At 30.8% G+C, this 27,255-nt stretch overlaps 1 protein-coding gene across 2 annotated transcripts; it reads right to left on the bottom strand.

Moving 5' to 3' along the window:
• Positions 1 to 5,473: 5,473 nt before the first annotated feature.
• Positions 5,474 to 25,437, bottom strand: LOC134707652 (WAS/WASL-interacting protein family member 1-like). Of its 2 annotated transcripts, none has more exons than XM_063567606.1 (4): positions 25,303 to 25,437; positions 14,812 to 15,454; positions 9,517 to 9,627; positions 5,474 to 6,011 (listed from the first exon to the last, which is right to left on the bottom strand). In XM_063567606.1, the coding sequence occupies exons 2-4, from the start codon at positions 15,422 to 15,424 to the stop codon at positions 5,983 to 5,985; spliced, it is 753 nt and encodes a 250-aa protein (XP_063423676.1). In that variant the 5' UTR covers positions 15,425 to 15,454; positions 25,303 to 25,437; the 3' UTR covers positions 5,474 to 5,982. The 2 variants fall into 2 exon arrangements, with proteins under 2 accessions (XP_063423676.1, XP_063423677.1); XM_063567607.1 differs by lacking the exon at positions 25,303 to 25,437 and adding an exon at positions 22,496 to 22,610.
• Between the last annotated feature and the right edge of the window lie 1,818 nt (positions 25,438 to 27,255).

Here is a 27,255-nt window from a genome sequence, read left to right as displayed (position 1 = left end):
CCGACTTTTTTTTACTGGCTTTATACCTTTCTTGAACATGCCTATAGTTCGTATATGTATTCAGCAATATATGAGAAGTTCAGGGGAAAAAAAACCCAAAGGAAGCGATTGATACGCAGCAAAGATTAAAACGTTTGAAATTAAGTTACCTAGAAAATTTGAACGGACCTTATCTCAATGTGTATATTAAATGTGAATGGACCGAGAATACTGAAATTCCATGTACAAAATTGAACCTACCTTTTCGTACAATTGTGTATAAAAAGTGTAATTTTTTTTATAACAGATAATCTTTATAAAAATATTAATCTTTGATTTTTTAACCTGCACAGACGGACATCTAAATTTTTATATATTTTAAAAGATAATATTGATTATTCACGTCACAAGAGCATTTCGATGTACTTGAAACACTAAGATTTAAAAGATAGCTATACCTTAGAAATTGGTAACATGCTAAGGACTTGGTTTAGTACTTCGAAAAGTGGTATTCTGAAAGATATTTAAATTTTGTATGTACGTTTTTTACCATTTCTTTTTATAAATATGCATCAAAGATTCAGATTTTCCAGATTTTAGTTTCACAAGCTTCTAATTATGCAGTTATCAAAGTAAAAATGAAACCAAAAAATTGCGCATTTGAATTTCCATTCAATTCTTTAAATACTTAGATTACAAACCCGAAGTAAAATTCGAATACATTCATATGTCAGCCAAAAATATATTGATATTAATTTTAATTTTTCTGTATAATATACGATTGTTTTTTGGAAAAAAATATTGATTAGTATCGTCACCGACATTTTTTATTGTTGATTTTCTCCGTCTCTATATTCCCACTATTATCAAAGTGATAAGTAAGTTTAAGACATATGTTATTTGATGGATTTGTATAATTATGTTTCTTGGTTTTAATATTTAATATTTCATGGTTCATTTATTTGCTTTACAAAAAGATGTTTATTAACGACACGATAGGTATGTTTAAGAATATAAAATTGTTCCATGGCCCCTTGCCCTTTTGTTTCATATGCCGTCCGTTCTAGTCGTTTAAATGTATTTAAAAAAATCAGAATGGGCAGAAAGATTTGGAAGCCAAAATCATTATGATTTACTCTCTTATTCTTTCTTGTCTCCTTGATCTTCAATATTTCTTTTTCATCAGTCAGTTTTTGTCGATTTATTATTTTGTTTAATGGCATGAGCAGGAAAAAAGGTCACAAGTCACTTTATTTGTTTTCGAGTATTTTTGTTCCCCTTTTAGATTACGTTAATCTTCCACGAGCGTGATACGTATTGTTTCGACCTTGGTGTAAGCTGAGTCCAGGAACCAGGTGGAATTTAACTTAAAATATTATAATCGGTCATCGAAATTGAACAAAGTTAACTATTATGGTTTTACATTTTCATTTATAAACTTATGACTTTATGAACTTTCTCCGTCAAGGGGACCAAAAAACACAACCATATATAACATCATGATAATGAGAAAATAAGAAATTGATGCATAGCTAGGTTTCTTTCATTTAGGTACCTTGAATGAAGCAGTCATCAGCTCTCCAAAGCGTATATCATTTAAATGTTTGGTTGTTTTTATTGAGCACGTGGTTTTGTAAAGATATTTTCGAAAGAGAGTCAGCATTCCTTTTAGAAGAATTTATGCTATACTTGAAGTTTGGGATGAACAGAAAAGGTCATAAATCACTTATTTTATTTCGAATTTTTATTTTCCTCTTTTCAAATTAGGACACGACTTGAGATTACGCTAATTTTTCACATGCGTCAAATGTCAAATCTTACACGGTATTTTGTCGACCTTGTCATCAGCTGAGTCTTAAAACCAGGTGAAATTGAATAAGAGTGTTATACTCGGTCACAGTTGAAAGATATTTAGATTTTGTATGTACGTGTTTTACCATTTCTTTTTATAAATATGCAGCAAAGATTAAGATTTCCCAGATTTCAGTTTCACAAGCTTCTAATGCAGTTATTAAAGTAAATATTGTGCATTTGAATTTCCAATATTCTGTTCTTTAAATACTTTACAAAAAGATGTTTATCAACGACACGATAAGTATGTTTAAAAATATAAAATTGTTTCATGGCCCCTTGCCCTTTTGTTTCATATGCCGTCCGTTTAAGTCGTTTAACTGTATTTAAAAAAAATCGGAATAGGCAGAAAAATTTGGAAGCAATTAGGCTTTACTTTCTTATTCTTTCATGTCTCATTTATCTTCAATATTTCTTTTTAATCCGTCATTTTATGTCGATTTATTATTTTGTTTAATGGGATGAGCCGGAAAAAGGGTCACCATTCACTTTATTTGTTTTCGAGTATTTTTGTTCCCTTTTAAGATTACGCTAATCTTCCATGTGCATCATACGTATTGTTTAGACCTTGGTTAAGGCTGAGTCAAGAAACCAGGTGGAATTTAACTGAAAATATTATAACAGCGTATTTCCATTATTCTAGCATTTACCAATCGTGTATGATAAGAAAAATTCCGACGAGTGAAAATATTTTCATTTTAATTTATAAACTTATGACTTTATGAATTTTCTCCGTTAAGGGGACCAAAAAACATAACCATAAATAACATCATGATAATGAGAAAATAAGAAATTGATGCATAGCTAGGTTTATTTCATTTATGTACCTTGAATGAAGCAGTCATCAGCTCTCCAAAGCGTATATCATTTAACTGTTTGGTTGTTTGTATTGAACACGTGGTTTTGTAAAGATATTTTCGAAAGAGAGTCAGCATTTCTTTTAGAAGCATTTATGCTATACTTAAAGTTTGGGATGAACAGAAAAGGTCATAAATCACTTATTTTAATTCGAATTTTTATTTTCCTCTTTTCAAATAAAGGCACGACTTGAGATAACGCTAATCTTTCACGTGCGTCAAATGTCAAATCTTACACGGTATTTTGTCGACCTTGTCATCAGCCGTATCTAAAACCAGGTGGAATTGAATAAGAGTGTTATACTCGGTCACAGTTGAAAGATATTTAGATTTTGTATGTACGTATTTCACCATTTCTTTTTATAAATATGCAGCAAAAAATTCAGATTTCCCAGATTTCAGTTTCACAAGCTTCTAATGCAGTTATCATAATAAATATTGTGCATTTGAATATTTGGCCCCATATTATTCAAATGCCCTTTTTGGCCCCAAAATATAGCAAATTTACAAAATTGTTAAAATGTATACATTGAGTTATTTATTGGACAGTATAATGCTTCTGCTACATAAATATGGGCTGTTTTTGACAATATGATGTGTACATATATCGAGTACTAGCACCATTTAGTCATGCTAAATTACTGAAATCTTCACAATTCTAGCATTTTGGTAAATTTTAGACGGTTTCCGTGTAAAACGAAAGTGGCCGCATTCGTGTTCATCCAAAATATTTAGATGTAAGTTGTATTTGATGATAATTCATAACATATATAAAGGTTGAGGATGAACACGGATGCGGCCACTTTCATTTTCGACAAAAAACATCTAAAAAGTGACATTTTCAGCATATTTGGTAGATTTTTTCATATTTCAGCTTGAATCGGAGCGTTTTTAATGACTAAATTAGTTAAAATCTTTCATATAAATTAATTGAATCAAATAAAATAGACACGTAAGTGTTTAAAAAGTGGTCAACATCTTTCGTCAGATGAACCTGAAACTTGCTGCCAAAATCGGTCCTTACCAGACCTACTCCTTTATGCATAGCTAGGTCTGTTTCATTTAGGTACTATAAAACAGCAATTAGTTCTTCGAGACCGGTATCATGCAAATGGTTGGTAGTTTTTGTTGAGCACATGGTTTTGTAAAGATATTTTAGAAAGAGAGTCAGCATTTTTTGCGGAATAGTCTTTTTAAGAAAAACAATAGGAAAATTTCAATATTTCTTTATAATGGAAAATATTCAAAATTTCTGACTATGTTGATCACGCCAAGCCTACGAGTTTACAAGAGCGCAATTATTTGTTTACATCTTACCGGCAAGTTTTTTTACAAGATGGTACTCAGAATAAAATCCTATACGACTTCTGATTGGTTGATACAGGATTGAAGTTACATTTAATCGAAAGCTTATCCAACTAGGTTAAAAATTGCCGAAAACCATATTCAGATTTTACGAAGTCTTCCATTTCTGCACGTCGGAGCCATTAAAAGTATGCCTTTTTCATTAAGCGAAAAAAAATAGACGATCTTTTTCAACTGCATTTTTAGTCAATGTGAGCCGCATGACCCTATATTTTTTGTTGTTGAAATGCAACTGAACTGCTACCTGTTTTTTCCTAGTTGGTGTAGTCTTCGAGAAAAAAATACGGAACACTAGTGGAATCCTATGGAAAATGCATTACGAATAATTGCGTTCTTGTAACTATGAGGTTGATTTGAAGCATAGTTAGCTTCATACTTTATATCAGTGTTAGCCGGTTGCATTACTTTTCTTTGTAACAAAGAGAGATAACTCCAATTTTCCGTTGTTTACTCTTTATTTATTTGTTGTAGTATTCATTCAACCGGATTGCAATGACAGACGGTTGTTGTTGCTGAATTTAGGGTTTTATGTTAAAAACCAAGTCAATTAATTCGAAAGATGCACGTTCCAACTCATGACGTAAGCTTAATTAATTGATCGATAGAATCTGTGTTACAGAAATATTTATACTTTTTACTTAATAAAATATTTTTCAAAAAGACATCTATATTTTTATTTTAACACTGTTGTAAAAAAAAAATAATATAATTCATTTAAATAAACGTGCCACAATTTTATTTTCCAAAGAAAAATATCTATACATATAATATCAAAGTTTTAATAATCATTTCATTAAGAATGAAAGAAAGTTGGTAAGGGGTAACCCGGGGGAATAAAACGATTTTTATTTTGTTTTGAAAGTAATAATACGCATTGGTATATATATATTGTAGATTTTCGTTTTCGTTCTGATGTTTTTGGTTTCTTTTCAATAAATGAGTTTTGATTCTCTAATTACTGAATTAAATCTATTTTCTTCCCTTTTGTCCCTTTGCAAACAATGTTCGATAGTTTTAGTTCCTATGTGTCATTAATCACTAGTCGAAACTTCAAGCTAGGAAAACTCAAATTCAGGTAATTAGCTATGTGTATTTTCTCATATTCGAATATTCAATAATTGCGACGGCTTCTTATTTTTAAAATCAATAAGAAAATGTCTATATACGTTTTTTCAATTTTCCTGAGGTTTACGTGAACAAAACACAAGTGAAAATACTTCCTTTGATTTAATAAATGAGTTTGGTTCTCCATCTGATAACCTCTGCTTCTTTGTTGTCCTCGTTTGTCTCTGTTTCAAACGATTTGAAGGATCGTGGTGAGAGTATCTCTCTCATATCTGATTATACAACTATTGCGACGGCTTCGTATTTTACATTTCTTACTTTTCCCGAACTTAACGTTACAAAACACAAGTGACAAATCTGTTTTAAGATTTTATTAATAAATTTCGTATTTTATATATACATATATATTAATTTAAATATAATATCTAAAGCATGGACATGTAAATAAAGAATTTGTCATTCGTATGTGCTATTTAGGAAGAAATGATTTTTTCTATTTACAGAGACTCACTTTTTGTTTTAAAGCTACCTGGCTCCTGACATTTAAGAAAACCACAATGACTGATAGTCTTAATCATACAATGTATTAGAACCAATTGAATACAATATTATTCAATAAAAATCCAGTTTCAATATTATATGATTTATAGTTTTATAGACAAAATGGATAGTTTTCTTGATTATAAAATGATTTTATTAGTAAAATGAAATTCGAATTATAAGTAATTAGTATTGAACTATGCATATAGTATACTTCCAATACTAATGTTACCGAATGTTTTAAACTGCAAGGGCTGTACTCTTAATAATATTCAAAAATAATTTAATAGCTGTCTATTAAGTAACACTATAGTGTCGTCAGTTGCTATCTAGGCGATGTTCTTTTTCGTCGTCCTGAAATAATAAAAAAGGAGTTTCATGATAAATGTTTGAAGATATTTTACACAGTTTGTCCTCTCTTGGCATATATTTCTGACTTTAAAGTCCTATCCCATCTTGACATTTTGTATACAGATCTCTAAGTTCGCTGATTATTTGTTAGAATGTTAACATTTATTTTATCTGACCTAGTTAGAATAAAAATAACTTTTTTTATTTTATTTATTCTATTCATTCCCACCAATATATATTCATATAGAAGTAGACATGTGTTGGTGGTTTCTACCAGACATAATATATGCTTTCACAAAGTAAAATTTGACGGACCATGTATGTTCGTTTTAATTTTACTCTTTTTTTCGGAGAAGAAGAATGCATGTGGTTTGTGTGGTACGTGGTTCTGTTTTTTATTGCTTTGTCATTGCTTTTATTCCATATGCTTGAATTTCAATACATTCACTGTTGTTTGACAACATAATACGAAATCATATTCGCATTCAAAATTGATGATATTTTATCTATAAAGTTATTAATTATACTTGTAAACGAAAAAAGGTTTTATTATTTGGCCCACGAAATATAATGATTTTCGGTAACCAGATTACCAAATGTTATGAAAAGTGTTCAGTTAGCCGTATGTGTAGGTTATTTAATGAATGCGTATAAAACGTTTCTTTCTTTTTTGTTATGCAATCACAAAAAGCGTTCATATCTTTACGTTTCAAAAAAAATTTCATGTCACCTTTGTCCTCAATATTTCTTCAAATCCGTCATTTTGGTCGATTAGTTATGTTTCTCAAATTGAATTTGTTTTGAAAAAGGAAATGGGTAGAAAAGGTCACAATCTATCAATTTTTTGTTATATTGTTTGTTTTCCCCTTTTAGAATAAAAGAACGACTAAGATTGCGTTAATTTTTCACGTGCGTCATACATATGTACGTGTCATTAAACATGGTATTATTTCGACCTTGGCGTCATAGTGTCATTAAACATGGTATTATTTCGACCTTAGTGTCACCTGAGTCCCGGAACCAGGTGGGTATAGACTTAGAATATCATAATCGTTCTTTGAGGTTGAACAAACTATTAAGGTTAACTACATGCAAATAAAGTAAAAATAAAAAGAAATTAAATAGCGTGATTCCAGTATTCAAGCAGAACCTGTATTAAGGATTTTCATAGTTAGTGTTGTAACGGAGATGCGCAGCTTTGGAATAATCTCCCTTTGCTAAAACACGGAATGACGCAAAATGAACTATTTCACTGTCAAAGAAAGGAATATGACAAAGTGTATATTTAGATAAATTATATGGTAATGATTTGGAAGACGTTTTATTCAACTTACTGGATATTAAAGAGAAGATTTTGCCATTCTCATGGAGGAAATTATACCGTTTTAAATGGACTTGTGAAATGTATAGACTTATTAAAGAAATAGTTTGTACTGGGTCTCAAATTGACCACTTGGATTTATCATTAATCCGCCTAACATCTTCTACAACATGGATTCATCAATAATCCGACCATTGAAATTAGCCTTACTTATCCAAATTTATGTTTATCACTGTTCTCATGTAAAGTGATATGTAATATTTTAATAAAGTATCTGAACATCTGTATTTGGTCTCATTTGCCAGAGCTCAGTCGCAGAGGAACGAACCATTAATCGACAAGAGGGAACGGTGACGTATAGACACCCGACCCTCCTGTTACAGTGTTTTCTTCAAAATGTGAAATCACAAACGTACTGAACTCCGAGGAAAACTCAAAAAGGAAAGTCCCTAATCAAATAACAAAAATCAAAAGCTCAAACACATCAAAAGAATGTATAAGAATTGTCATATTCCTGACTTGGTACAGGCATTATTCTTATAGAGAAAATGATGGGTTGGTATCATTGACAGATGGTTGTTGTTTCTGAACTTAGTGTGCACAATGTCAAAGATCAAGTAAATTACTTCTGAAGATGGTCTTGCCAAAACATGCCTTAATTTTTGTTGGCCTATACGGAATCACTGTCACAATGATTTTCACTATGTTTTAATAAAATTTATTTCAAAAAGACGTCTATATTAACGTTTTGAAAAAGCCGTCATAAAAAACATATATCTTAAAATATAACTTACATGCAAACATGTCTTTTTAAATCAGGAAAAAGAAAACAAAAATATATTTTCATACATATCAAATCTTTATTAATTATGTCATTTAAAATGAACGAATTTGGTACGGTGGTTACCAGTGGGAAGAACACTTTTTAAAGTTGTTTTGAATGAAATAATACGCATTGGTATATACATAGGCATACTGAGCATTGATATATTATAGTATAGTACTACAATGGTCAAAGGAAATCGGAAGGAGAATGTTTTTATTTTCTTTAATTTACAAGAACCAAAGTCGTAACATGATGAAAGCAGCATTGTGTACCTATCTGATAATGTGATTCCGGTTATATATATATATATATTATCGAGTTGACCTTCAGGAAACAATGGACAATTAATTAAAATTGTTATTTGATTTGGTTGTTATGTATATTTGTTTATACTATAAATGGAGAACATATTTTTTGATTTATTAAAAAAGTATCTGTTAGTGGCGATTATTCAATGTGAATGCATGGATGAATCAATCCGATATTCTAGTACCAATAATCAGGTGTTTGTTATATTAATGTTTGAAAAATCATATGCCAGAGAAAATATGAAGCTTTTTGTGGAGTAATCGCAGCGAATGAATATCATGAAGATTCGTCAGATTGTGCAAAATATTTGTCTTTTAAATGATTGAAATAATATTTGTTATACGCTTCACCAACAGACTGTAAGTGGACTCGGTATGTTTGGTTTAAACTTATCAACGTCATGGCAAATTGTATGAAGTCGGTGATAAGTCTGGTTCAAAGTTATCTGGGCCGTGTCAAATTATCTGACGTCAAAAAGTCTTGATAAGCAATTCTACGAAGAGCCGAACGAGCAAAACAGACAGTAGAAGCAACAAAAAATATGTAAAACGTCTTAGATCAATGTTAGATTTGAGCAATGATAACATTTGTGTACTCTTGTCTTACCGTTTTACTAATGTGCTTTGGATATATGCCTTTTTTTGTTTCTTTGTTACATATTTGTTTGTTTTAAAGATTGTAAAGATTTTAACACAATGTTGACTGCTGTACTCTTACTTTAAAAAAAAACACTTTTTACGTATAATGTCTGTTTGTTTAATTTACACATCGTTGCCAATATGGGAATTTTGTGTGAATATCATACAATTGAGAGTTTTTGCTATTTTTAAAACCAGGTATAATCCACCATTATCTACCAAGTGAGAAATATGAGTGTTAACCATTCGTTTGGCGTGTTTGAGCTTTTATTACGGACTTTGAGTTTTGAATTTTCCTCGGGGTTCATTTTTTTTTTTATTATTTAGCTTTTTACCATCCACGATCACTAGAAGTGATTTTTAACTGAATCACCTTGCTTGAGTTATATTTTTTCCTTAAAATCTGATACTTACTGGTTTTAACATTTGTTTCGGATTGACTTGGATATTTCTTTTCCTGGCCCTGATATTCTTCAGGTGGAGGAAAATCTTTAACATCGTGGAACAGGAAACGTGTTTCTAAATCTGAAATAGAGAATTTATTTTTTATTGTTATGTCTGCCTGACTTGGCTGGTAGGTAGTTTTCTTTTAATTTTGAGATGTTCAATCGTCCATGACATCTCTTTTTAGTAGAAATCCTCGTCTTGAGCACAATTCTATGTCTGATAGGTTACCACATATATTACAATTATTTTTATAATATCTGAAGGAATGACACTTTAAATTATCTCCTTAGCAATTATACCACATCTCTGTTGTAAGCCTGTTTGTAGGTATATGTTTTTCCGAATACACGTATCTCATCTCTTCTTCAGCTAAACATCTTATCAATCATATTTTTGCTAATTACATACTGGTACATCAGCAAGTATATCCATGAGACTAGACTGTAGTAAAATACACTTAAATAGAATTGGAAACTTATTGGTTTTTTGGCAGAACATAAGCGTTTTTCATAATGCGAATATTTATTAATCATCAAGTGTAATGATAACGTAATTATATATGTTATGAGACGGTCCCTGTATGCCACGTTTACCACGTGATATTTAGCATCTTTTAATGATAGCCTGGACAAATGTCGGAAAACACGGTTAGAGTGAAGAAAATTATATCTCTGTTATATAACTATTTACCTTAGGTCGGAACACATGGGTCGGAGAGCAGAAACTACAAATCTTATAACGATATTTTTGTCAAAAATACTTCAGCAAGGAACTGTATAGTTAATAGGAATGAAAACGAAGTGAATTTCCTGCTATATGTATCGGTCAAATCGGTCAAATAAATACACATGGTCATCTTCCTTCAGAAGATATAAAAGAGAATATAAATCCAAGCTCAAATAAATATACTCTTCTGTGTGAAAGGGTGTTATTGCCTTTTCGACCTATGTTTAAAAAAACCACACTGTTTGTAATTAGGTATCATTTTAATGATTTCATAACCTATGTTTGCAATAAACTTTTATTATAAAGTCATATTGAAATAGACCTCGTTCGCTAAATTTCCGAGAGTTTCATCCGTATTGTAATACACAAACAAATACAGTATTTTGATTTTTTTTTGTCTACAATACAAAAAAATACAGTAATTTGATTTTTTTTGTCTTCAATACAAAAAAATACAGTATTTTGATTTTTTTTTGTCTACAATACAAAAAAATACAGTAATTTGATTTTTTTTGTCTACAATACAAAAAAATACAGTATTTTGATTGTTTTTGCTAAAAGGCTCTGTATGAAAGCAAAAATATCATATAGTTGATGTCATGAAGCTAAAAACCTTATTCTAAAACTTGGGACTTTTTATTTTGTTGATACGGTTTCTAATTTTTTTATGAATTTCAAAAATTGTATTCAATGTGTTGATCAGCTATCCTATACACTTCTTGGTTCATATACACTTTATCAATTATAATACAGTAACCCTGTTCACACGACACATAAAAGGTATGCCTTCAGACATATTAAGGATTAAATGGCAATAAAGCCGTAGTTAAAATACTTGAGGTAGGTAGTTTGACATCCGAATTAATATAACATCAGATTTGAATGAATAACCGTGATGACGGAAATGCTTAATCAAATTCAGTCAGTGCGTATGCTTTCAATTTACCATTTCTTACGCAAAAAAGGTGCGTGCACAAATATTAATTCCACTCTGTAACATATTTGTGTTAGTGGTACACGTATTGCTTTTCTTTTTTATATTTGTTTTGAAAATGTGTTTCATTATAACTCTCAGTTTGTATATTTTTTTCAGAGTTTCTGTATAAACGTGGATTTCAAATGATCACAATGGACTGTATATTATATTGCAATATGTGAGATTTTGATACATTTAATAAGTATACCAATCAACTTGCAGAGAACCAATTCAATTCAATTATTTATTACTTTAAGCACACTATGCGCAACTTTGGCAACACTATAGAATAACGTTTAATTAAAATCGCATAGATATGTTTCTATTCTTTTTATCTGATTATATATATTGTACTTGTATCTTTAATGATTCAATTCAATATAAAAATAAGGAGATTTGGTATGATGCCAATAAGACAAATATCCACTTAGTTCAAATGAAGAAGTTGAAAAAAATCATAGTCAAAGTATTTATTTTTAAGTTTTAAATTCAAATTTGTAAGGCAATGATTTGCATTGTTTGCAATGAGTTATTTTCCAATAGTTTATCCGATAACTTTGCTAAAAAATGCACATGAATTGGAACAAAGTGTTGAATAGTTTGGCTGATTCAATATTAATAATTGTTAATGTAAAAGAGTGCTGCATTTTTTCAGATGTAAAATCATGTTCACATATCTCGTTTTTACTTTTAAATATGAAAACTGATTTCAACCGCCATTTCCTTAGGTATAAAAAGGGAAATTTTCTCAATATCGCTTCAAACAGCTACAAATGATTGGTCACTGCCTTAACCACAACAAAAGAATGTTTCTACTATTGATATTGTAAAATGAGAGCTTTGAAACATTCATTTACACATGATAAGTGGGCTGACTATTGAATGAAACGGGTACGTTTGTTATCACCATCACAGTTAATTGTCGACTTTTAACATAAGTTCCTGCTAGACTGCGAGTTATAGAGACATACCTACAGAATTCGCTTTTTCCTTTTAGAAAAATAGTATGTGAGATTTCATTTTTTTAAATTCAATTTTGTATTGAATTAAGAGAGATAACCCTTGTTTCAGAAACAAATAGTAATGTCTTTAGTTTAAATCTATTGTGGATTATATTTTTTTTTATCTCTTCTAGTCACCCACGTCTCCTTTTTGATTGATGTTAATAGTTATCAAAGAAATCAGGATTATAATTTAGTACGCCAGACGCGCGTTTCGTTTCGTCTACATAAGACTCATCAGTGAAGCTCATATCAAAATATTTATAAAACCAAACAAGTACAAATTTGAAGAGCATTGAGGATCCAAAATTCCAAAAAAGTTGTGCCAAATACGGCTAAGGTAATCTGCGCCTGGGATAAGAAAATCCTTAGTTTTTCGAAAAATTCAAAGTTTTGTAAACAGGAAATTTATAATATTCATTATTGATATTCTTGTCAACACCGAAGTGTTGACTACTGGGTTGGTGATACCCACGGGGACGAAACGTCCACCAGCATTAACACTCTTATAGTTAGGTAACGTTATTATAGTCTAGGTAATGAAAAAGAAATGACAATAACATCCATTAATACAGATTTTGTATAACAAAGAATTGCTTCCTAACGAGGGTTATCTCTCTTTTTTCTATACATAAATGAAATGAAAAAAAACCACTCATAATAAAATTATTTGTTTTAAAAGGAACAAAACAAATTATGTAAGCATTTCTCTTAGGCGGAACAATGATACATTTCCTGTATAGAAGTTGACGGATTTTGGTTTGTGAATGAAAATGATCCTTAAACTTATCACTGACAAAGGAAGTTGAACAATTGCAGATATTATCTTTTAACCTATATCTAATACTTAATCATTAAAAAGAATCTTATAGCACAACATTTTGAAAATTAAAAACCAAACCCATTACTCATAAATAAACAATTACAGTACATACATGTTTCATGATAATACGTTATTTTGATTGGCTAACAGCAATCTCGCGTCATTCTAAAATAAACCTTCTCATTTAAGAATCGAATGCTTCTTTTGGTAAATTTATTGGAGTGTAAAAGCGTTGACTGTAGTACATTTTGAAATGAACTTCGGAAGCGCTTCAATCTTAAAATGTACACACGATCAACGCTTTTACAACTCTATAAAATTAATAAAAGAAGCATGCAATACAATATAATATTTCCCACAGAAAGTAACCAAAAGTAAGGGTGCAATAAATTATAATATTGCACTAGTGCAATAAATCATCAAAATTCACGACTTCATCAACGACAAAATCTTAGTTTAAACAAATTTTTACTTTCAAATATTATATTGCTATACAATAAAAGGGTCATTGCATGAATATTGGGGAATATTGTCCCTCGTGCTAATTTTAGTAATTTTGTAGAGTTGTAAAGGGGTTGACTGTGTGCACATGTTTTGAAATGTACTTCGGTCAACGCTTTTTACCCCAATTTGTTACAAAAAAAGCATTTTAAATTATACTTTCAACATATGAAACAAAAACTTTCCAAAAAATCGGAAAACATGTCCCGTCATGTTGACTGTTATAAATATAACCGAATTGAAAGTTTCATGAACTAGACATAGGTGCTTGATGACAGGGTCCTGTTATGAGCCCCCTCCCCCGTAAGTCCCTCTCCCTTATTATCATACATCTTAGATATTTCAATATATATCACTTATTTGTTCCATCTATAATACTAAAATTACGAGGTCGAATTTGTCAGCCGTCATCACGTAAAAACGACGAATCAAAGAATTCAACTTTATATATAACATATATAGTACAAAGGTGTAGATTAAAAATTACACCACTCCAGGCCCCTTTGTTTTCCACGTAATTAATATTGCCAATAATTAAGAAGTTCCGGGTCGAGTCCGATACCGATACCAATAGTATATTCACCTGTTACCTATTACCTTATCTGTACGTTCCGCATCTGACAGGCGCACCAACAAACGGTGTATTCAGGATCAATATGCTATATACACGGGTCATTATCACAGGGTTGACACTACCAAATTGTCAAATTGTAACCTATTGTAAATCTGGACTAAAAATAAGGCGTATAGGTACAGTTTTCAATTTGTTAGCGGGCATGACGTAAAACAGCGAATCAAAGAATTCAACTTTATTTATAACTAATTAAGGACAATGCTGTTGATTAAAACATACTCCATTCCAGGACCTTTTGTTTTCCAAATAATTAATATTACCAAAAATTCCAGTTCCAGTTCGACGGGTTCAAACAGAAAGATTTGAAAGCAGAGAAAACTGTGTATCTTATAATCGGCATGACTTTATCAGATGACAAAACTAATACTAAAATAAGGCTTGCGCATAGTTGTATACTTTAATTCAGTCACGAACCCGCGATATCACGGGTGTGTTCTAGTATATATATATATATATACTAATATATCATTGTTTTACTCTTATTATGCATGTTTACTATCAACGTGAATCTCGACTACAGACTAGGGGGGGGGGGGGGGGGGGCTCATAACAGGATCATGCCCTAAAGCAGCTATGGAACTATAGGAAAATTGATGTTTACCTGGCGTAGATGAACCATGGCTATGTGAAACACTTGACTTCCTAGCTGGTAACTTAGGTGGAAGTGCTAAAGCATTCGGTACTAAATTCGGTGATCTAGTTCGTACATTTCCATTAGCTGTCTGTTTAGGTGATGATCTGATATTTGGTGGAATTTGATGCATTGTCTGATTGGTTGGTTGAATAGGCGCTTTAGTCTCATTGGTTGGTGGTGGTGGTAACGGTCGTTTTTGAGACTCACTTGTTAATGACTCATTTGGCACTGGTGGTAATCCACGGCGTAAAGTCGAAACACTATTATGTTCATGTGGTGTAACGGGACTGCTCACGTATCTGTCCTCCGCAGGAGGCGGAGGTAGAGGACGTTTATTTAAAGTTTGTCCACCTGTGTTTAACGAGTTCGGTACTGGAACTCGACGAGTGGTTGGATTCACATGATTATTCGGAGAACTGTTCACATTTTGTTCCGGAGGTGGCGGTAAGGCTCGATTTTTAAGTGAAGGTTGTTGTTTTGTCAAATGCGAAGGACTGTTCGGTGTTTCCGGTAAAGGTCTCCCTCTCTGTGATGGAACTCGGGCTGGTAGCTTAGGAGCTGACATAATGTCTAACACCATAATGAGGCTACATCATAATAATACTTTCCACTGAAAATATAAAACAAAAATGAAAAAAGAAATTTGACCGCTTCTATTTTTGTATTTCTGCTACATGGAAAACATTAGTATTATTTTTGACGCTAACCAATAGCAAGTTAGCAAATAAAAAAATTAATTGTTATTCTTAAAAGTTTCTTATGGGAAGTATTAGTTTATGTAATATATAGATGTAATATATCATCATAATTATATACCGCAAAGAATTGAAATCAAATCATAAAGCATCAATATGATACCGTTGAAAAAAGAAGCATAGTCAAAAGAACAGTTTGAAAAAAAAAACACAACACAGATCAGTCTGGATACATAAACAATAGATTCATTGGATTTAATTTTAGGCAAATACAGAACATTATAAATTATGCAGATATATATAATATAGAAGGGGCTATTGTTTTTGTCGATTTAAAAAAAAGCCTTGTACACTCTTGAATGGAAATTTATGTTAGATACTTTAAATCACTTTGGATTCAATGAATCATTCATACATTGTGTATTTGAAATTGAAATCATCGGATCTTATTCCAGATTAATTATAAATAAAAATAAAACAGAAGGGATATTGATAGGAAAACTCAAAAATAGTAATGACAAAATAGCCAATATTAACTGGACAGATAAACCTGTAAAAGCTTTAGGGATTTATTTTGGACATAATAATGAAGAATGTGAGAAATTAAATTTTGAAAATAAAAGAGATAAAATGGATAAATTATTTATTCTTTGGAAAAAGCGAAATCTCACTATTTTAGGGAAAATCTTGATTATACCACTCTTTACCTTTTTAGCTATCTCATGCGTATTTCCAGAAAAATATAAAAAAAGAAATAGAAAGAAAATGTTTCAAATTTATCTGGAATGACAAACCAGATAAAGCTAAAATATATACGATGATTGGTAGTTATGAAAACGGGGGTTTGAATATGATTGACATTGAAAGTCACTTTGAATCACTAAAAGCATCATGGATAGGTAGAATCTTACATACAGATATGGCCATATGGCAACTTATACCTTTACATTATTAACAATGCTCAGGAAAAAATTGCCTAGCAGTTGACATGAATATGGATTATAATAAAGTTGATCAATATCTACCTAATATTCCAAAATTTTATAAAAAGGTATTAAAAAGCTGGATGAAATTAGGAGGACAGACAGATATACCAAACACCTTTTACGAAATCAGAAACCAAATTATTTTGGGGAATAAATACATTAAATTTAATAACAAATGTCTTTTTTTTCAAAAATTGGATAAAAGTTAACTTGATTTATATAAATGATATTTAAATGAAAATGTAACCCGAATAATCCAGTCGTTATAATACGATCACTCCATTAACCTCGAGAAAAGTAGTGAATAGAGGGCGCTGAATTATTCGAGTTAATGAAAATGGTTAAATTTCACAAGATATAATTTTGCAAAAAAATGAAAATAAATCCAACTGGATAGCTGAGTTGACATCCCTAAAAAAAAGCAATTCCAAAAGATTGGTTAAAATGTCTTAGATCAGAGAATTCAACAAGAAGCATAGTCAATGTAAAAAGACAATGTTTGTCAATAAATGGTAAATATATTGACATTTCGTTTTTGTCAAATAAGTTATTATATAACAGATTAGTAAAGAAAAACATTGTGAAACCTATTGGTATAAATGTATGGTTAAATGTATTACCATTGCAGACAGAATTTCATTTGAAACCATTGTACAACTTTATTTTTTACTATTTAAAAGAAAATAAATTGAAGATGTATCGATGGAAACTTTTACAAGGCCTTCTACCTACTAAAAAGTTATTATTTAGATCGAAGGTAACAGACAATGATTTATGAAACAAATCCTTTACTGGAGAAGATTATCAACATTACTTTATGTCATGTTCCTTTATACACGATTTTTGGAGAACAAAAATCATAATTTATTGCAAAAAGTAAATATAGAAAAAGATTTCACATTGAAAGATATTGTTTTGGCTATACAATATTTGATAAAATATCACTTAGTTTGGTTTTATCAAATATTGTTTAGCCAAAAACAATTATCTTTCAATGTGAAATCTTCTTATTACTATTATTGGGTTTTCAATTTATAAAACCTTCTATGTATCTGATCAGAAAATGAAAAGACTTGATGTTTTTTGTCTATTCATTATAGAGAATTTACAAAACGAATGTATTATTAAAGAAGTTAAAAGAAGATATTATAGTTAATGTTAAGAAACATTTATTAGATTGATGTTTTATTTATTAATATAATAGAATTGAAATTTATATTCATACTTCACAAGGAGCTTGGACTTGTTGAAAACAACGTAAGAAGCAACTGATGGAAATAAAGGAATTATAAAAATAAAAAACAATACAGATCCCAATGAACAATTATAGCGACATAAACAAAATAAAAGGCAGATACCCTCGATGTTATCAGACCTACATGGGTTTGCAAGGGGTTAGGAATAATAAAAACCCAAATTAACAATAGAAAAAAAAGGCTAAATTAATAAAAAAAAAATTATAATATTTAATAAAAGTTTACTAAAACCCCCGAGGTATTCTCTTGTAAGACAGCAATCCAACAACCCAACAAATAGAACAGTTACAGGTCAACATGTAGCTTTTAACTATGTGTCAATACCAATTACTAGATTAACGCTCTAAATCCCTCTAGTCTATAAAAAAAAATGCGACTATAGTATACAGTGAGAATTAACAAATCCACCACCAGCATAAAATATCTAAAGGCCCAATACCCTAGTATAAAAATGAAAAACCACTCACAGACCATTTGTTGTATATATTTTTTTTTAGCTAAATGGAAAAAATTCAAAACAATGTAAAATGTAAATATCTGAAGTTTTATGTCATTGAGACTGAACTGGACACCATAATTGAAATGATATTCATATTGACAATTCGTTAAGGTCACCATCCGGTCTTTAACTGTAGACAAGCGCTTTAGTAGGCAGCAAGCTCTATATAAATCGCCTTAACTCAATGGCAAATATGAGATCGCCCTAACTGCATGTCAAGCTATACAATTGGCCTGTTGACAAATGTATAATCTCATGTATTGTATCGCATTTTACATCCTTTAACCGGAAGATTAAAAAAAGGATAATGTCCTACTATATATAATAACTATATTGTATTTAGCTTACAACAATAGATACCCACGAAAAATGCATCCAATATCTACAATAAATGTGCACAAAAACGAAATTTTCTTACGACCTATACGGATATCCTTGTAACTTGGGAGAATGCTTAAGTATTATCTGAATCCTAACAAAATCTCTTTATTTGAGGTGCTTTGTTAAAGCGTAGTTCGGATATCTGTACAATGAATATTCAGTCACCATTTCACCGGTTCCGGAACACAGTGCGGTTTTGATGTTTGCAACTGAACAATCAGATAGCAAAATATATCTATAATACATGACCAACTAAAAGATAAATGTCTTTTACAATGGCAGCTGATTTCACTGCAGTATAAGTATTAGAGAGGCATCATTTATCATACATCATAGATCATCCGACTAATATGTGAATGCAATCGACCTATTCAAGTATATGGTCATACTTATTGTAGATTACTATATTTTTCTGACTAAACCTCACACTCAAAAATATGTTAGTTATGCATTTGTTTGTACAAGGTTTATCACCTTATTTGTCATACATTTATTTATGCAAGTGCATAGTAATATACAATATATGTGTGCATTGTCGGAAAATATAAAATTTATTTGTACAAACTTTAGAATTAGGGCGAAAAATCGAGCTTTTCTCCTCACGGTTTCGTAGCAGGTAAACATAAAGTTCATATAACCAACAATGTACATATATTGTTTTAATTTACACCCTTCATTTAAAGCATACGTTATTTGTTTAAATCTTTAAAGTTGTGTCTGTTTTTCAAAGAAATCGAGATAATCTAAATGCAGACAGCAAAGATGGCCCCAAAATGAACTGTCAAACAAAAATATTTTTTTAAAGAACGGCTTGCTCGACATAAAAGCGTATAGCAGGAGACTTAATTTTCACATGTACATTAATTTGGAGACACAATTATTTGTGTAAAATAGTTGCCTGATTGCAGGATAAAGAAAGATGTATTACTTTCTGTCTAGTAGCAAGATTAATGTGATTGTACGTATGACGATTGTCAGGATTTATAATGATAAATACGTAGCTAAGCCAACGCTAAAGGAACACGATTTCAAGGTACGAATTGGGTGAGTTTCAGACTACGAAACTAAAATATTCGGAACGGGAAACAAACACATAACCTCCTTCGTTCTCTAATGAAATATAAAAGAACTGTCCAGTGACATAAAAATGTGTCCCCTATTTCTAAGTCTACATAGTTTTACAGAGTCTACTGATTTTTTAATTTGTACTTTCGGTGAACTTGCACGAAATACTATTATTATGTAATCAGGTACAAAACAGCCTTCAATCAATCAATTATGCATCTATTAAAAGAATTGTTAAAAAATAAAAGTTTAAAATCTTCCGCTTTTACTTCAGTCTACATTTATAAGAAACTCGGTTCAACTGTACGCATTATATTGGATACGTAGATATTTGTCTATACAGTACAGATTTTTAAAATACTTATAGTCTATTACATACAACACATTTTACGTCAACATACACAGGTGAAACTTGTCCTTTATGAAAATGTGTTTTTGTTCAACTTTGAAGTACATAGAATGTTTACTCCATTTTTTGTTTATTAGATTCATTTTTTTTCACCGATTTTCTCCTCGGTTACTTATTGCAATATTATACTAATATTAATCATGAATGAAATGTAAATAATGATAACGACTGAAGACTAATTAATTAAAATTTAAAATCAGTTATAAAATTTATGTTACAAATAGACCGCAAAGTCTGGTATTAAAGGCATCGACATGAAAATTAGAATAAATTCAAACGAAAATAAACTAGGGGTATAATTTATAACTTTACAATTCACGGAATTACGACAGAGACAAACAAACGACAACCAATGCACTATATATACATTTGCATATGATTAATATCGATCTGTTCTTTGGTGAATCATTTAAAAAAGACTTTCATTTCACTTACAAAATTCAATTTCATCAACATGTTGAGGTAAACTGTACAGCTTGCCAACAATAGTGATGTGTGTTCCGAATTGTACTCGAATGAATAAAGAAAAACAGTCTTAGTTCAATAGAATTGAGAATGGAAATGGTGAATGTGTCAAAGAGACGACAACCCGACCACAACAGCCGAAGGCCACCAATAGGTCTTCAATGCAGCGAGAAACTTCCATACCCGGAGGAGTCCTTCAGCTGGCCCCTAAACAAATATGTTACTAGTCAAGACTGCAATGCTCTCACCCTATCATACGGCTATATTATGTATACCTCTTTACAGCTTATTTTTTTGTACTATCTATTTTACCTTGTCAAATAGTTTTATCAGAACGATTTTTTTTACCCTCGCAAACAAAGTTTGGAGTGCTATAGGAATCACCTTGTCCGTCTGTTTGTGCGTGTCCTGCGCTAACATTTGTATCATTGAACTAAGGTTGGTCAAACCTAGAATGTAGAAGCATCATGAAATGGGGGTGTCATATACCAAAGTCATGTCACTCTGATATTTACGTTGGCATTTGATACTTTATCAAAGTAAAACATTGTCTGATTTGAGTTCGGTGATTAACTTTTGAACCGTATAATCAAAGAGAAAATGAGAGACGAACTAGTTCAATGTTTATAGAAAAAGGATTGGAATGGTGTGTGGTGACTCAAAATCGAAAGAATATTAAAACTTATAAGATGTTATTTGAAAGATGAGTCATTGTATACGCTGTGTTATATACATTCTCTGCAAAATCTACACTAGTACGAAGCTATAGTTACTAGTATTGTCTTATCTTATGTATACTAGTAATTATATAGTAAAGAGAAAATTGTCCTGTTAAAAAGGAAGTTTATAAGATTTGTTCTTTCAATTTTGTGCGTTTTAAAAAAAAAAAGATAGGTATCTTATAGTAAAAGTTGTCAATGCATACAAAAGAAAATTAAACCACCAGATTTATCCAACTATTTTTCTTAAGTTAACTCTATTTGTACAATACTAGATTTTTTACTCTTTCGGGGTCAATTCTGAAGCGTTGATTATTTGCTCAATAGGTAAAGCAAAAGACACACATTCAGCAAGTAAAGCGTTTAATTAGAAAACGTAGGCTAGTTTTCCTTAATATGCTTTTATTAAAATTATGAAGGGGAGAACATGTTTGAACTAATATACATTTTGACGAACTTTGGTGGTAAACAATATTTTTTTAACACGAGTTAATAACCTCTAGGACTAAAGTCCTGCAACATATCAATAATGGTTACAAAAAAACCCAAAAAACAACACAACATAGGAAACTAAATTCAGAGCACAAATCCCATCAAAATCAAGGAGATATCACAAATGCAAAAAGATGGTATACAGACCCTGCTCCGCAGTTGGCACCGTCGTGTTTCTCATTAAGTCTAAATTGAGGAAAAAGGGACGGAATTCTAGTGAAGACAAATGGAAAATATCCTTCGTCATCTGTGTTCAAAGCAGATCTTACATAATAGTCAACCAACTCGCGATGTTCTCCGTAAACTTTACGAAAAGGATGATTTAAAATTCACCACTTTGAACTCTTTGTTTAAACCCTATATCAATGAAATCATGATAGTAAATATCAGCACTGGAGATTCTCTCAGAGCACTCCAGCTTCCTTCACCATATAAAAGCTGACATCCACAAAATACACCTATAGTGTTAAACGCTACCTATAGTGGCGTTTAACACCAATCAACCAATAATTTAAAGGAAAAAACATAAAATGTAAGAGTATTGTAAAATAGACATATTAAAATAATCAATATAGAAAACGAGGACAACCTTCATTAACTTTCATGGTCAATTCAATTAACTTCAAAATTATCAAAAAAAGTAGTTACCCGGCATGCAACCTGAACTTTTAATTGTTTACTTACATGAAAAAGGCCATAAATTATATCCCTTCCTTTTGTAATAACTAAGCGTGTAAACACTGGACAACTAGGAAAATGTATATAAAATGTTGTATCTCAAGTGTATGTGACACATTTCCTGATCATAAACATGACAATATTTATTGTTTAGCATATAATTGGTAATATGTCTATGATCAGGCACTTATAATAGTAAGGTCATAAATTGTGTGTGTAATTTCTGAAAATGTATTTTATATACATTGTCAATATCATTATTTTCAAATATGAGATAGATCCTGATGTAAATAAAAATAAGATGGTTTCAAGTAGTCTATATAGAAAATGAAAATAAAGGATTCCTCAGAGGATTCCATATGTAAATCACAGAGCCTTAAAGGGTTTTTGCAAGGGATAGAAAACATTAAAAAATTCTAACTACGAGGTATCGGGTTTAATTTATAGATTAATACCAATACAAACTGCACAGCGTTATTTATATATATATATACACATACGTATTTAGTATTAATACAAAGTCATCCAAATTTGATACGCTTTCTCAAAACGGCTCGAACTGCCATACAATACAAATATTTGAGACTAGTAGCTACATGTAGGTGTGTTTATACTATACATGCATACACAGATATATAAGTTCAAAATTTCAGCTATGCTTTTGGTTTATGTAAACATGTGTTTTTTTAAATTTATATTTGATTACATACTGTATGGAAATATTAAATCAGCACACGTTTTTTTTTTTTTTTTTTTTAGATCTTATAGATTTAAAACTCTTGACATATCAAATCGGAATATTCAGTCTGTTTGATTTGACGATACATTATGTTTTCGATTTTTTTTTATAAGAAACCGAAAGTTATTTAAATTAAAACCAAAAGGAAATATTATTAATATTTAAAGTAAAATCGATCAATTACATAATATCAACACATTTACTTTTGGACAATATACTTTATGCACAAGAAGCAAAATGGGTCTTAAATTATTTTTCGTAGTCTTAAGAAATTCGGCTTTTCAATATTTTGATATATATTACTTGCCATTAGAGAGTTGATGCATTAAGTGACACATACTTTAAAATTATAAGCCCAGACTAGATAGTCCTTCGCTTTTTGGTTGTAGAGTAAAACAATTATGATTGACAGCAAGCACCCTTGACATACTAACTATTGACTAGGATCAGGCGCATATAGAATGTGGTTGGGTTAGACATGGTTGTGAGGGCTCAACATGAGACAGTTGTGTAACAGTACAAAACAAAACCAAATTTTAAAACCCAGTTTGAAATGGCAGGGTTCATCAGATCGGAACATTGCACAAACCAAACTTACATAAAACCAAAAGACCCAAAGTACCAATCTAACATAGATATAAGAAGATGTGGTATGAGTGCCAATGAGACAACTCTCCATCCAAGTTGTTAATTTAAAAATTACTATTATAGGTGAAAGTACGGTCTTCAGCACAAAGCCTGGGTTTACACTGAACAGTAAGCTATAAAGGGTTCCACACATGACTAGTGTAAAACCATTCAAACAGGAAAACCAACGGTCTAATCTACAAAAAAACGAGAAACGAGAAACACTTATGAACTACATCAACAAACTAAAAAAAACAATATACATCAGGTTCCTGACTTAGGACAGGTGCAAATAAATGCAGCAGCTTTAAACATTTAAAAAAAATAGGTACCGTTTGTCCCCCTTATATTATGTATTATGTCTTTATATATATTTTTCTCGGTTGTTTTTTGTGTACTGTTGTTTATTTTATCTTTAAGCCATGGCGTTGTCAGTTTATTTCATAGTCTGAATGTCCCTTTGATATCTTTCGTCTCTCTTTCACTTGAGTTTTCACTATACTGACTAATTAAAAACAAACATAGGTAAAATATAGATAAGCCATGGTCTCTTGTGGACAGTTGTCTCATTGGCAATCATACCACATCTTTTTTTTTATATTTTGAAAAATTAACAAATATCTCTTTCTTTATCACTAAGTTGGAGGAGCCCTGGGGAGTGGATCGATAAATTATTGATGTCTTGGTTATTCGATTCACAAGATATAAGCAGAGACTCGTCTTTAACTCTTTTTGACAAGTCTTGTTTATCTGACGTGAAAGTTTAACGGGAATTTGGTCATATTATAGTAAATTTCATTGATATTATCCCTGAAAAAAACTTTTTACTGAGTGTTGAGCTCACTATCAGAAACCACATTCATAACAAAGTTAACACACTTTTGGCCTTGCGTCAAACACCAATCCAAATCCACTAAGTATTTTTGATATAAATGTTTATTCACTTTGATACACGTAGATAACATCAACTGAATCATTTATACACACTACAGCGTACTTTAAATGGTAAAATATTCAAGGGTATACTTAACACTCGGTTAAACATATTTATAGTTTTAAAACATCTCCATAAATAGATAATGTTTTGTTGTTCAACAATAAGAAACCCAAAAAAGTGTTCGTCAACTTTGATGTATGGTATTATTATATAATATGTCCCATTTGTTTTTTTGTACTTAGTAATGAAATGAGTACTAAATGAATACCGTAACAGTAGACTTGACCAAAAGAAAGCCCAGACACAAGAAATAAAACCATACATGATATTCATGTATGTACTATACAAGTCTGACCGTGACCTATAATAACTTTCTATAAAAAGTCATAGATGTGAACATTTAATGAATGTATGTATGGACGATTTGTACATTGTAACTGAGCCAACTATTTGTTATCTTAAAAAAGAAACAATTTAACAATGAAAAAATATGTATATACATGTACTTACAATTGTCCACTTTTTAGATTTAATATATATAACTATGGCCAGCTTTCATTTCATCATTTATAGTAATTCATTTGTCTGAATAATTACATACATATCACTTTTTGTACTAGCATAGGTAAGGACGAACAAGGAAGTTAAAATTTAATGGGGTAACCAAAGGGGTAAATTTTATAGTTACGTACAGTGAATCACATTTAAAGATTCCATATGAAATTTAATCTCTTACGTTACTTATTCTTGACACTACAATACCCGTCTTCAAGGATGTTTGGACAAAAAGGGAGAGTCTTACATTCCGTATAGGTACGGAGTTTTCTTGTATTTAATATAAATGTTTTTTCTTCTTCAAATCCAGTAGGCGAAAACCTGGTTTTTAAGATTAATAGATTTCCTATAATGTGATTTAAATAGTATAAAAAACATTTTATATAGTCATCGTGAACCCGGAAATAAGACTATAATTTCTCAAAACCCTCATTCATTCACTTTTTTGAAATATTTATTAGACGTTACAGTCCTGTCGTCGGTCAAGCAGTTACAGGAATTATTTGATTCCCACAAGGATTTGTATCTTACTATACAAATCCTTTATTCTCATTCCCATTATCATTATCATTTTTCAAGTTCTTTGGTTTAGCAAAAGTTGTTTTGAAATATATAGGACGTGACACAAACCCTGCACTAGACTTAATTTAACGTCACCGCAATACCAGACATACTGCGATCAATTTGTAAATTTCGCTCAGTCAAAACAGAAGAACCTCTTCAGCGCCATGGGTTTAAGTGCGGGATAGGAGAATTTCATTTCTATATCCCATAGTCAATTCTTGTAAACCAAGTTTTATACCAAAATCATAAACGACCAGTACATATAAAACTGTTGTATATCGAATATAGCTATTGTATGATCAAATGAAATAATTAATCATTTAATAATAATAAAAAAAACCCCACAGCAAATAGAAATATACACACAAGAAACGTTAAGCATCAGATTCTTTTCAATATATAACAGTAGAATTGCAACACACTGCACCTAATATCTAGTTAATCAAATAGTATAAAACAAGGACACAAGGGTAATAGCAACAATAACTCACTGAACGCCAAGAACAAAGCACCGTTTAGTCAGCTATAAAAGATTCCGATAAAACAATATGTGAACAAACCAACTAAAAAATCATTTTATGACAAAATAAAAATATGACAGGAAGACAAGAACCAACGCCAACTAGGGATTTAGTTTTTACAGAATATGGTTGGGTTCATTGTGTATGTCTTTTTTAAAAATCGTTTTTTTAATAAAAGGAGATGTGGCATAAACACACCTAACATTAGTCTTTCGTTTGCGCTCGACTTCAACGTTTACAATTTTTAAAGGGATACTTAAAGTTCTGTGTTAAAACACATGTTTTAATATGACTAATTTTGCACTTCAAATAAAAACTTTCTTACCAAAAGACTACTTAACTTACTTTTTAAGTGCTATCTTGTTTAAACTATGAGTTGACTTGATTCTATAAACAACGAATTATAAAATGGTTTGATATATACACAAAAATGTGTAACACATATACATGCCAATGAACACTTACTACACTTATAGGCTTTTATGATAAACTTAACAGAACAGGAAATACATATACATCACTATCATAGTTTACAGGTCAAGTAGTACCCGAGTTAATCGCTTTGAATTAGGTTGTTGTGGATGGTCACCAAAACTTAATTACCATGATTGACAGTGAAACAAGTATCAACCAAAGACCGAATGAAACATGATATCGTTAGGAACTAAAGTTAATGATTGTGTTTTATACGAATAAAAGGTACCACTAAGTTAGAAGAAATATTACTAATGCCAACCGAAAGCCGGCTATTATCTAGTTGTTATTATTTAGGGTTTGCTAGCAACTGAGATGAGTTTTATCAAGATTCAGATTCAATAGTTTA

Source organism: Mytilus trossulus, chromosome 2 (assembly GCF_036588685.1).
Source record: "Mytilus trossulus isolate FHL-02 chromosome 2, PNRI_Mtr1.1.1.hap1, whole genome shotgun sequence".
NCBI classification, from domain to species: domain Eukaryota; kingdom Metazoa; phylum Mollusca; class Bivalvia; order Mytilida; family Mytilidae; genus Mytilus; species Mytilus trossulus.
This window is presented reverse-complemented; position numbering and strand designations above follow the sequence as displayed.

Bases quoted from the DNA above. Each gene is read 5' to 3' on its own strand.
- LOC134707652 (XM_063567606.1), bottom strand. From the start codon at position 15,424: ATGGTGTTAGACATTATGTCAGCTCCTAAGCTACCAGCCCGAGTTCCA. The intron at 9,628-14,811 runs GTAAACATCAAT...TCTCTATTTCAG, and splicing joins CCATGGTTCATCTACGCCAG to ATTTAGAAACACGTTTCCTG. The intron at 6,012-9,516 runs GTAAGTATCAGA...TTATTATTTCAG, and splicing joins CGAAACAAATGTTAAAACCA to GACGACGAAAAAGAACATCG.